This window comes from Hippoglossus stenolepis, chromosome 13 (genome assembly GCF_022539355.2).
Source record: "Hippoglossus stenolepis isolate QCI-W04-F060 chromosome 13, HSTE1.2, whole genome shotgun sequence".
NCBI lineage: Eukaryota > Metazoa > Chordata > Actinopteri > Pleuronectiformes > Pleuronectidae > Hippoglossus > Hippoglossus stenolepis.
The window spans coordinates 21,367,812-21,379,912 of record NC_061495.1 but is presented as its reverse complement, the minus strand read 5'-3'; the positions used below and the strand labels follow the sequence as shown (position 1 = coordinate 21,379,912).

Below are 12,101 nucleotides of genomic sequence, written 5' to 3'. Positions count from 1 at the left end.
AAGAATGATGATACTGAGCCATGAAAGTAACCAAATAAAACTACTACACTCACCCGCTACAACAGCAGCTCCAAAGCCTTTTTAGTATCACAAATTTTCTTTCCATCTCAACCTGTTTTTTTTTGTCATATCCGTCATTAGACCTGAACGCTGAGAGTTATCCTATTTGCAGGCAGCCTCTGGCTCTGCGGCTCGGCCTGTGGGATGATGAATACATTTCAATCTTCTCTCTCTGGCTCCAACTTCAGGCACTGGGAGCGTTGGCCGGGGATATCAGTCTTATTGCATATCCAGAGAGATCCATCATATACAAGCTCTCCTCCAGCACATGCACACTTTAATCACTTTCGCTTTACGTCACGGATGCAAATGATGGGAATAACTACTTTCAATGGATTGCGAGAGAAAAACACTGCAGCCCCGTCGCAGTTGTATGAGAAATCAGAGCAATGAAAAGAAAAGCTGGGACATCTTTGCTCGGTCCAAATCCTTGTTATGTACGGGTCTGACATGAGAAATGGCGTAAAGATGAGAACAATCCAACTGGGTCAAAATGTTGGTCTGACATTTTGAAAATTTGGCCAGGAAAATAGAGTTTAAACCTTGCTCATGCAGATATGACCGTGCTTGTGCTTATTGTGCACAGCTGTGTATTTATTAAAAGGACTTCTGAAGCTGGATGCAGCTATTTTCAGAGCGAAGCTGTCATTTCAGGCTGGTGTGCAGCATCTGTACATTTGACTTTTTTCGTGCCAAAGAAAAAAAAAAACACAATTACTCAGCGTTTTCACCGCAGCTTAATTGTTGTCGTGGCTGAGAAGCATCTGAAACAGCTTTCAGACCATCACAGGACATTAAATTCCCCAGTGAAACCAAAAGGAACGAAATCATTTTGGTTTTTAACAGCAGTTTGGTAAAGAAACAGTGGGACACATGTTTGTATTTGGGAGGCGAGTAAATGGAAAGAACCATCTATAAAGAATGCCTAGACAATTTGATTTAATATCTGATGTCTGATATGTTGCAAGCCACAGTCATTCATCTCCAGTCATGTTATTTGTGTGTGAGGAAGATACCTGTATCTCTTGTTGTCCACAGGCACAATGTCCATGGCGATGTAATACTGCTGATGAGGGTCCAGTCCTGCGATCTTTACCCTCATGGCAGGAAACATCCTCCTGATGAGGACAAAACAAAACACGATGAAGTAAGGATGAAGTCTCTGCCCCTTTCCTTCTAAAGAGACGACAATGTTAAAAATACCTCTGAAAATAACAAGTGTCCCAAAACGCACCACTACCACTGAAACCAGACGGATGAAGTCAGTCAGCTGCCGACACCGTGTCAGTGTCAGCAGCTGCTGATCGACCAGCAACAACACATGCAAACTGTGTTTCAGAGACGCAGACAAGTCCATTTCCATAAAAGTTGTGATTTCATGTGGGTTTTCTGCAGCCACAGGAACCTGAGGTGAGCTTCAGCTGAAACTGGGATTATTATAATTAACTACGAAAACAAAACATTTATCAAATGTCCACATCCTACGTGTATTTTTTTTGTCGGCTGTGACTCAGGAGGCAGAACGGGTCATCCACAAAACAGAAGGTTGTTGGTTCAATCCCCAGTTCCTTCATTCCGTGTGCCACAGTGTCCTTGGGCAAGATGCTGAACCCTAAATTGCACCATTTACATATTGAAATGTGTTCAAATTTAAACTAAAGGATTGTTTGTGCAATTTAAAGCACTTCCAACTGTCTTTTTTTATATCAGATGACTCTAAATGAAACAGGACATAACAAACATGACGCAGCATAAAGTGTCTTTATCATTTTTTTATATCTCTGAGTGCTCCTGATTTTCATAATGATGTAATCCAGCATGAAAACACACAGCCTGTTACATCATCATGAAACTGAAAACGACAAAACTATCTGTGTCTCCTTCACTGAATCCACTGGACAGGTTCTCTGCTCAAACCAGTGAGATTGTGGTTTTAACACGTTAGTTACATTCACACAGAAAACTGACAAGTATATTTTATATGATTCAGATAAAAATACTTTGAGAATATGCTGCAAATAGTTTTAAAACATTGTAGAAAATGTTGCCTCTCTGTTAGTTTTTTTATTTTTTAGGTACATTTCCATTTTTTTGCATGTCCTGATTTACTCCTCTAACGGATGACTTGCATCCAAAAAGGTCAGTTTGCAATTTTGAAACCGGAGCTTTGGTCCATAACAGTTTCGTGTTTTGAGGACGTGTGCTCTTCAAATTATCAGTATTTTTTAATCTATAAAATAAATCCTGTTTATCTCAAAAGCGTCATGACCCTGAATCCAAGTCTCCTTCAATTGAAATCCATCATCATTTGTAAATCCAAAAAAACAAGGCATCTTTCCAGTCTCTTTTCATTTTTAACAATTTCCATTTTCCATAAAGTGAGTATTTGTTCCATGCCACTGTGACCTCTGACCTTGGCAGGAATTTATTATAACTCTGCTGTTGTGTTCAAGTCCAAATCGTAAAATGCTTTTATATAAATCAGCAGAACTTGATATTTATGGATAAGATATTTTCAGAAACCAGCCCCAAACGTTTTTTAAGCTTCAGACCAACGTTTGAGGCTCAAACCCCATGAAAACCAACAAACTGAAAAGAAAAAAGGAATAAAGACACGACCATCTATGTTAAATAACGGTGTGTGTGTATGGAGCGTGAGACATTTCAACTTAATTCCTCGTTTTGCACTTCAAAAGCTGCATTTTTCCCTTTTGATTTGGAGCTCGTAAATCCGGGCCGGCCTAATGAGAACAGAGGGCTGTTTTCTTGCTTCCCTCCTCGTCTGGATTTATGAGCTTATTATGAACGGGCCGTGAATTGCACACGGAGACGTGCGCGTCCGCGTCCTCCTACACTTTGCTTCAGCGCAAACTCACTGTTTATGAGCTGATCGACCAATTTAAAACTAATTCTTTATTTTGTTTTAAACACATATATGGAGAAGAGGGAGAACGGTTGATTCAGTCTGAAGTCAGATATTAAAAACAGGTTTGGGTTTTATTTGGAAGAAAGAGAAAAAAAAAGTCTGGTTTTAAAATGTCTACATCAGAAAATAATATTAGGTTTAAAACGCTGGATAAAGCATCTACCACTGGTATTTTAATAAATATCCTATATCCACTAATAAGCTCAATTAATTTAAAATTATAATGGATTTTTTTCATCCACTTAAACAATCATTCCTTCAAGTATCAGATTATACAATCACACTCAATTACAAAGTTCTTAATAATATATATTTGCTGCTAAACTAGATCAAATAGTTTAGGCTACAATCAATCCTCTATATAGACTGAAAGACTTTGGCTTTTTTATGAATAAAGGAAATCAATCAAAACAAAAACACAACGCAGATTTATCAAGTACCAAAACTAATGAATTAAAAAGTTATTATATTACTGCTTCACTTTAAAATACGCTCAGTCTTGAAGAGGTTCCAACACCTCACTATAAAAGTGAAACCCTTGATCCATGAAGTATTTACAAACAAACAGCTGATGTTTAAAATGTAAATACTTATATCATCACCCCCCCGGCTACTTTTATTTAGTTATTTAAACATTAAGCGCTTCAAAGACTCTGAATGATAACAAATATCTTCTTAAAGGAGGATTTGTCCACTGATGTGAACAGGGGGGGGGGGGATGTTAGTGGATACGCGCGGCGCTCCTCTGGAGCACGGAGCGGAGCAGACTGCGGGGAAAGATCCTTCCTGTGTATCCGCAGGTCAGCTCCCGCGCTCGGCCTGGGTGTTGACTGTTGGCCCGAGAGCGAGGGCGAGAAAACCCGGAACATGTTAGAGGGAGATTAATTAGAATCAGCGCTGCTCATGCTCCGACATCAGGAATAACCTCTAGCGTCATGAAGGCCTGAACACAGCGGAGCGGCCTGCATGTGCAACACGTTAACACCCTCCAGACAGAGCTGTGTGTGTGTGTGTGTGTGTGTGTGTGTGTGTGTGTGTGTGTGTGTGTGTGTGTGTGTGTGTGTGTGTGTGTGTGTCTAACAGAACCGCTGTGTGTTTCTTTAAATTGCGCGTGTGTGTTTGTGGGTCTGTGCGTCTGCGGACTTTTTAAATCTGCACAATGTCTGATTGACTTCAGTCTGAGCTGTCACAAACTTACCTCATTAGAAATTATTTGAATTATTTGAACTGACAATGCAATGAGGAACACGGTTGGCAGTTTATTTTCGCCAAATAAAAAAAAATATTTTTCCTAAATCGCCTTTTACGCACAGCTGGAGTGGTCTGCCTCCACCATAAGGCACCGCAGGGCTGCACGTAAAATCCGCCATCTCCAGCATCTCAGTTTTGCGTGTGTGTGTGTTTGTGTTTGTGTGTGTGTGGGTGTGCGTTTGCGTGGGCGTCCTACCTGCCGGCCTTAGTGATGATCATCTCTGTGCCGATGTCATGGAAGCGCTTCCACAGGTCTGCGCACTGCAGCTCCACCTGGATCTCCTCCATGGAGGCCGGGGGCGACGGGTCACTGCAGGGGCCGGGGGCCAGGTCGGCGGGTGAGCCAAATGAGCACGACGTCCTCTCGGCCAGACCCTCTCCGTCCGAGCCGGGACTCGCCTCCGAGTCTGAGGGGGAAATGAGGAAGATGATGAGAATGCGGCACTGAAACAGTCGGATTAATGCGCTTTGGGGTTTTACGCAGGAAACTTGGCGAGGGGAGGAGAGCGCAGCGGTTCTCTCCACTGACTCCAAATCACCTGCCGTCTGCAACTTGGACAGAAGCGGCCGAGTTTGGCTCGTTGGCTCAGCTCGTCATGGAGTTCTGGGTTGATGTCAAAAGCAGAATAAATGTTGCGTAAAGCCGTTTGAAATGCGATGTAGGGAATATTAAATTTTAAATTGGGCCACACAATGAAGGATTCCGATGGGAAACGTTCAGCAAACGAAGTTTCCCCTCAAGAGTTCCTTCCGAAGCGAGTTTAACAGACTGACCAGTCAGAGTCATCAACGCAGTTACAACGTAGAGCAGATTAATAAACCTGAAACACATCCAGACCTACAGGAGAAGTTTCCATCCGGCTAAACCCCCAGACTCCAGCAAGACCCCAGACTTTTTTAATTTGACTAATTCACTGTATTTCAAAGCAGATGCCCAAACTGCCCGATGGAGTGGAGAAAATAACAGGAACCCTTGAAAGTACAACATCCAAAATCCTCTGTGTTTTGAAATGGAGTTAAAATGTTGAGTTTGGATTACCAGAAACGCATCAGAGGAAATTTGCATAATTGTGTCAATCACATACAAATATTTCCCTAATCTCAAGGTATTTAGTCAAATGAAACTGTCAACTATCGACAATCCACTTCCACTTCCACTTAAAGAGAAATGCAGAATTTCTCAACAAAGAATTATTTAACTTGACTTTAACCTTTAAAAGACACTTAATACATGTGCGGTGTAATTATAAAACAAGAACCTTTGGGGTTTTGAAATCCAGCCTGGATGTCAAATCTTTATTCCTCAACACCTCAGAGCAGCAGATAAAGTTCTCATGAAATCACCATATGCAAACTCTTGTTTTGTCTCAGTAACAGTTTACAGTTGCGTCTTCCACACCACTACCAACACCACCCCCCCAAAAAAAGGAAAAGAAAATCTAATCATTTATTATTTATTGAGGACCCTGACATGCGGAGGTCGACTTGGCAGACTAAGGGCACCCAAATATGATTATGCAAATGCTGAGCTGCTGAGAGGACTGGACGGCTTCCCAGGCGAAACCGCCGGAGCGCAGGCCGAGCCAACCCCACTGGAAACACAGAGGAGAGATGGAGATAGGAGGAGCAGAGGGAGGAGAGGAGTGGAGGGGCGTAGAGAGGAGAGACACTTTCCATCATCTCCTCGGGAGAGATTTCCAATGTCACTGCAGCCAGAGAGGACTGTCACACAGGATTACTCTCCCACATCTTCTCATCTCAACTGTCCACACACACAGTTATACATTCAGCTGCCTCCTCGCTCTCTATAAAAATACTTATTACTACACACACTTCAGTGTTCTCGGTCAGGGCCAAGAGATTAGATCATGCAAACGAAGATATTTAATATGAGTGGGGAGATCAGGGGTAACTGATCTGTTCTGGACAGTTTGCCAAATATTTCACATACTACACACACAAAGTATATGTACACATATTGTACACCTATTTAGGGGAATTAGTTTCTATATTATTAAAAACATGTGTTGTTTTTATGTTGCAACCAAGACTTCAGAGCGTTGCATAATTTGTATAAATATCTGGTTTATATCTGACCTTATTACAACAGGTTAGTTGTGTAATGGAGGCTTGATCAAACCAATAGAAAATAATTGCGTCTTTTAAGGCCTTTAAAAATCATTCTCCTCCAACTGATTAAATAATGTCAGTGTGGTTTCAGCTAAAATGTGGTTTTATCGAGAACTAAATCTTGCTTTTCCACAGTGGTCGTAAGAAAATTTGACGCTACATTTAAATGAATGTGATGTTTCTGGCATTGGAACTGAAAACTACAGAAACAGGCTGAAAAGCCACATTGAGCAAACCCTCATATCTACTGGATGTTGGTGTGTGAAACGCAGGTGTTCAGAGGAAACGGCAAAAGCGGCTGACTGTGCCTGGCCGCCCTGTCATCAGGCTGAAGGACCTGTCCTCCCCCACTCACCAGTCACACACACACACACACACACACACACACACACACACACACACACACACACACACACACACACACACACACACACACACGCACACACACAGGTGTTCATGGAGTTCAACACCAAGCGTCATTGCCATAATTCAAACACTTAGAATGAAACTGTTAAATAATATAAAAACTAATAACATAGAACCATATATTAAGTCCAGTACTCACAGCTTTGGGTTTATATCAAGGTCAAATCAATATCAATAATCATAATAATCACTTATGAATATCATGGTTCTGTTTGGGTTTCCAAATGTAAGATTTACTTGTTTTTTTATGCTGAATGAATAAAAACTGGTAAGAAATTAGCTCACAGAAGGAACGCCCTGATATCTCCTGTGGTTAAACACACACACACACACACACACACACACACACACACACACACACACACACACACACACACACACACACACACACACACACACACACACACACACACACACACACACACACACACACATAGGGGGCCTGTGGTTAAGAGCTTCCAATCAGCTCTCACCAGGACTTCATTAAAATTAGCTCATTCGTTGTGGGCAGCTAATTGGTCTGAATTGGTCCCTCACATCAGCTTCATTCAGAGGAGCTGAATATTTCCCTAATACCTGTGATACATATATACATTTGATACAAACATTACAGGAGGGGGAAGTAGCTTAGAATTTGAAATGTTTAATACTTTGGTAAGGAAATAAAATGTGGAACTATTTTAATTTAATTATGATTTATACATTAAAAATTATTTATTTTTACGTAGATAGCTCAGTGAAGTAATGTATTTATTTACGCCCTGGCAGAGCTAGAAATTGGCGCTGCAGATAGATGTTTTATGTGCTACACATGTATATGGGAATAACTATGTCATTATGGGAATCATCTGTACCATTAGTATGACATGCAGTTAATAGTTTTCAGGTAGAAAGGTCTCTAATAAAGAAGATTAAATTCTTAAACCTGGTTTTGTTTCCATCTTTCCAAACATTTTGCACAGACACTGTTCTAACAAAACTTATTAAAAAGAAAATCGTTAAAATGTTTCCAGACAGGTTGGAATTTGAATAAAGTAATTTTCATATGTAATATGCAATATTTTCATTGATGGTGCAGAAATGAAGTAGTATCCCATCTTGGTTTCCCGCGCCTCAGACATTCAATAACACCTTTCAAGCAAATGCAACATGCACCTGAATGTGCATTTTTCCATATTGAAGGTGTGAGGTTAACACATCTGGATATGGCTACTACATTGAAGTACAGTATTTATGTTGAAATTATGTTTATGATGTTGATATACTAAATGAAGTTGCAGCAGATTTCTGAAGAGCATGGTAGCAAACTGCCAACCATGAAATTACTGAGTAACCCAATCCACACGTGAGAGCACCTGTTTCAACACTGATGGACACTTCAATCATACACGCAACCCTTTTATCAGCCACGAAGAAATTACTCATTAGAAAATAGCTGAACGCAATTAGCGGTGTTTGGATCATTTGGTATTAGTGTTGGCTATTATTAGACAGACAGAAATCTGGATAGATTTTAATTAGCAGGGGAAAAACTCGATGTTTATGGCGGATTTGTTCTGTGCGTAATTTGTGCGTAAAAGTTAAAATTGTTACCTTGTAAAGCTCATAGTTTGGGTCAGGCCTTTGATACGTGGCATTAAATTTTAAGTTATACTTGATGTTGTTGAACTTGTTAACTGACGTCTTAAGGGTAACTGTTATGGAGATGTGGTTGTCGTTGTATTTGGGAGGTCTGACAAAACTCCTTTTTTTTCAGCAAACTGTTAAATGTGCGCCTGTGTCAGAGTTTGTGCATTTCTCAGTCACTCGCTTGTCTTTGAGGCTAATAAACGTTCTACACGACCAGACAGCTTCCAGTCTCGCCCAGGGCTGAGTAAAAATAAAATCACTCCGTTAAGGATTCCACTAAACCGCATAATCTGACCACAGAGACTCGCTGTTCTCGGTCACCGCTGCCCGACGCGCCAACGCGGAGGCTTTAGGACCCGAGCAGCGGAACCTGCCAGGAACCAGGCCTGCTAATGAGTCCGACCGTGTGGGGGGCAAGGGCCTGGAACTGGGTTATCCATTCAGGCACACATCCTGAAATTACCCGGAACAAAAAGCAGGGAGAAGACGAACAGAGAAGCGTCTCTTCGTCATAGACATAAAAATAGAAAAATGTCCACATGGTCGTTTAATGATGTCTAAGGTTTCTTTTTTGAAGATTATCTATGACCTTTTAAATGCACACAAACAAGTTGTTTACCACTGTTAACCGTGTAATGGGCGTTTAGTTTCATCGTCCTCGTTTAACACAGATATAATATCAACAGTTACAACACACCTCCCATGAGAATTCCTATGACCAAACGTCTCTCCTAAAACCTTCCATCGTAATGATTTACTTTTCTTTCTCCGTCTTTTTTGATGTTCTGCTTTTCAATCAGTGGCAGCAGTTTCACACCGGAGAGGAGCCGTGCGTAAAGGCGCTGCGCCCCGGAGGTCAGGCTTCAGCCGGCAGCGGGACTCACTGTCGGGCTGTAGCTGCCTGGGCAGCCATTAGACATGGAAAAGCTCCACTTCTGCATGTCTCTATATTTCTACACAGATTTCCTTAACAGTGAATTGCATATTAGAAAGCATGATTTGTTTATCTCAAGCTAAATCAAGTATTTCATAATGAAGAGTGGGCCTCTTTGGGATCCGCAAGCGTCACGAGGTTTTTTCATTTTCACCTAATCTAGATGTTTGTAGAAAGGCGGCTTTAATTTTAATTCATACACAGTTTAGACTGAATGACCTTAAATTTCCATGCTACATTATTTCTTAATTTGGGACTAAAGTAGAATCTCAGCTCTGTAAAGTGTCAGTTTGAAAACGAAGCTCAGAGCGAAGCTTCGAGGTTAAAAGTCAAAAGTTAAAAGTTTATCTCTGACCAGTTCATCTTCAAACACCAAAATCTGAGTTGTTTAGGTTTGAACAGCGAATAGACAGAATATTTCATTAGACTTATATTTAATGAGCCTAATACACTAAATGGTCTAATAAATAGGTCTCCTGCTAAAATATTTAACGAGCGTTTGAATTGAAGCAAAAGAGCCACGAAAAACATTTATATAAATGAATTACTCACACAGAAATTGCAGTTATTGCAAAAAAACGGTCTCGCTTTCAAAACTGACGTGTGTGCTATGGTTTCAAGAAACAAAGTTTAAAATACAAAATGTAACCGGTTTTTATCTTGATTCCCATAATTAGGATTTTCTTTTGCGACATTTATATTAATTATTAATATTAATTAAAAAGAAACCTCTTACCTGCATGTTAATTTTTATTTGATCATAAAGCCGAAATATTGTTTTGTGTGATTATTTTTTAACATTGGTGCATGTTCCTGTGTTCAGTGTATAATTCATTTCCATTGGATGACGGATGATATTTTTCACTACATAATCAAACCAAATACACTTGTTCTCCAAGTGATCGAGAGTTACACCAACTGATACCTTCTCAATTCTCTGAACGCTCTCCTGCAGTACCTGGAAAATATTGGAGGTTCTCTGTATGACGCAAAACGGACGCTGCCATTGCGTAATTGCAATTTTGCGCAGGAGCATGCAGCGTTTTGCTGTGGAGGACGATCTAATAAAAACTACCTCCAGTTTGTTTTCTCTCTTTTGCGCATTGGGCCACTGACTTCATGTGAGTGCAACAAGCCGAGGCCTCCATCCAGGCCTGCAGCCACGTTTCTACTGAAAGCAAACAGCGTCCAAACAGAAACGCAACTTTGTGTCCTGGCTCATTATTTTGATTATAATAAGTGTTTTGACATCAGTGTAATCCACCAGTCCAGAGTCAAAACATGGACAGGCCAACCCCTCCGTGACACATCTTATCTCTTTGTCATAAGTTAAGTCCTAAACTGCGCTTTAGGTTGTTTTGATGGTTTGGTCTGTGCGTCTTATTCAGAACAGACCAACGTGACTGACCTTCTCTGCAGGCCTGCACCCACCAGCTCTATAAGATACACCTACAGCAGTAAAACTGATTCGTCTGTGTGCAGCAGAGCGGAATCTCTGATCTAAAGAAGAAAGACTCCACACTGACACAGAGACCGTGGAGCTTTCAGCTACATGTCTTGGGTTGGGCCACTGAACGTGGAGCCATGTTTTGACTCGGGACTCGTGGTTTTGCTTTGCGCTGCAGTGATCTAACGGAGATCCGGACGTGTGCGCGGTGTGGTGCGTGTCTGCAGCACTGACCCGGGTCCATATCCAGACAGTGCGCCGGGTCCTCTCCGTCCGTGGCGAGGCTCTCCATGGACAACTCCAGCTCCTTCTCCTCCCAGCCCCGGAGCTTCCTCTTCTTGTTGGAGCCGATCAGGGCTTCCACGGAAAAAGCGTGGGCTCTCGAGCTCAGAGCTGCGGCAGATCGCCTCCTCTCACTCATTTCTCTCAAATCCACCCGAAGGGGAGGACGCGGCGAAAAAGCCTCTCCGTCCGTCCAAAACGCAGAGAAGCAGAACTATAAAAAATGCACACGTCAGTGTTTACAGCGCAGCGCAAACTCACCAAGTGTCCAAAGTAAATCCAACTGAGACTAGAAAAGCCGCATCAAACTTCTGACGGCAGACTGTGCCATCCTGGCTGCGCATGAGATCAAGTCCGGGAGGGTTGAAAGGTTCGTTTTAATGCGGTGTGCCGCTTTGAGCGTCTCTCGCTCCTTCCACTCCGCTTCTTTCTTTTCTCTTTCTGTCCCCCTAACTTCTCTCTGATTGATACTCACTTCTGGAGGAGTTTTTTTCTCCAGGCGCAGAGGGCGGCCCTCCAGCTCCCTGTCAAACCCGCGCGTCCAATGAGAAGTGAGAACAGACAGCTCGACAAAGTGTTCCGGCCAATGACAGCTGAGGGAGACGCGCGTCTTAGGAGAGGAACCGTGATCCGGACCGAAGCAGCTTAATGGACAGACTCCATCATGTTGACTATGGAAAAATACTTTTGTTTATTATCCCTTATCTTCGTTATAACACTAATCAAGCTGCAAACAAAGCATTTAAATAATTAAACTGTGTGTGTTTGAGTGACCTCATTCATCCTGTCCCTCAGCTCACTGATCCACCAGGTCTGGAACCATGAGGCCAACGCGAGGCCCCTCACATCCCACAGTCATTTAGATTCCACCATTACTGGGGCCTGCAGGAACAGTCACATTACAGCTTCATTGTGTGGCTCGACAGCTGAGCTGCAGCGGGACAGGTGGGCTGATCTCAGAGCTGCGCGCTCGGACACACAAAGGAACAGAGCAGATTAGCGGGTGAAATGGTGTC

General features: G+C 42.0%; 1 protein-coding gene across 1 annotated transcript in view; it reads right to left on the bottom strand.

Annotated features, from left to right (window-relative positions):
- Nucleotides 1-11,563, bottom strand: part of tbx15 (T-box transcription factor 15) — a 37,702-nt gene extending 26,139 nt beyond the window's left edge. Inside the window, exons 1-3 of the mRNA XM_035174148.2 lie at nt 11,038-11,563; nt 4,434-4,644; nt 1,077-1,178 (exon numbers count right to left, since the gene is read on the bottom strand). Coding sequence (XP_035030039.1) covers nt 1,077-1,178; nt 4,434-4,644; nt 11,038-11,224 — 500 coding nt within the window. The 5' untranslated portion in view covers nt 11,225-11,563. The remainder of the gene's footprint in view (nt 1-1,076; nt 1,179-4,433; nt 4,645-11,037) is intronic.
- Nucleotides 11,564-12,101: the final 538 nt, after the last annotated feature.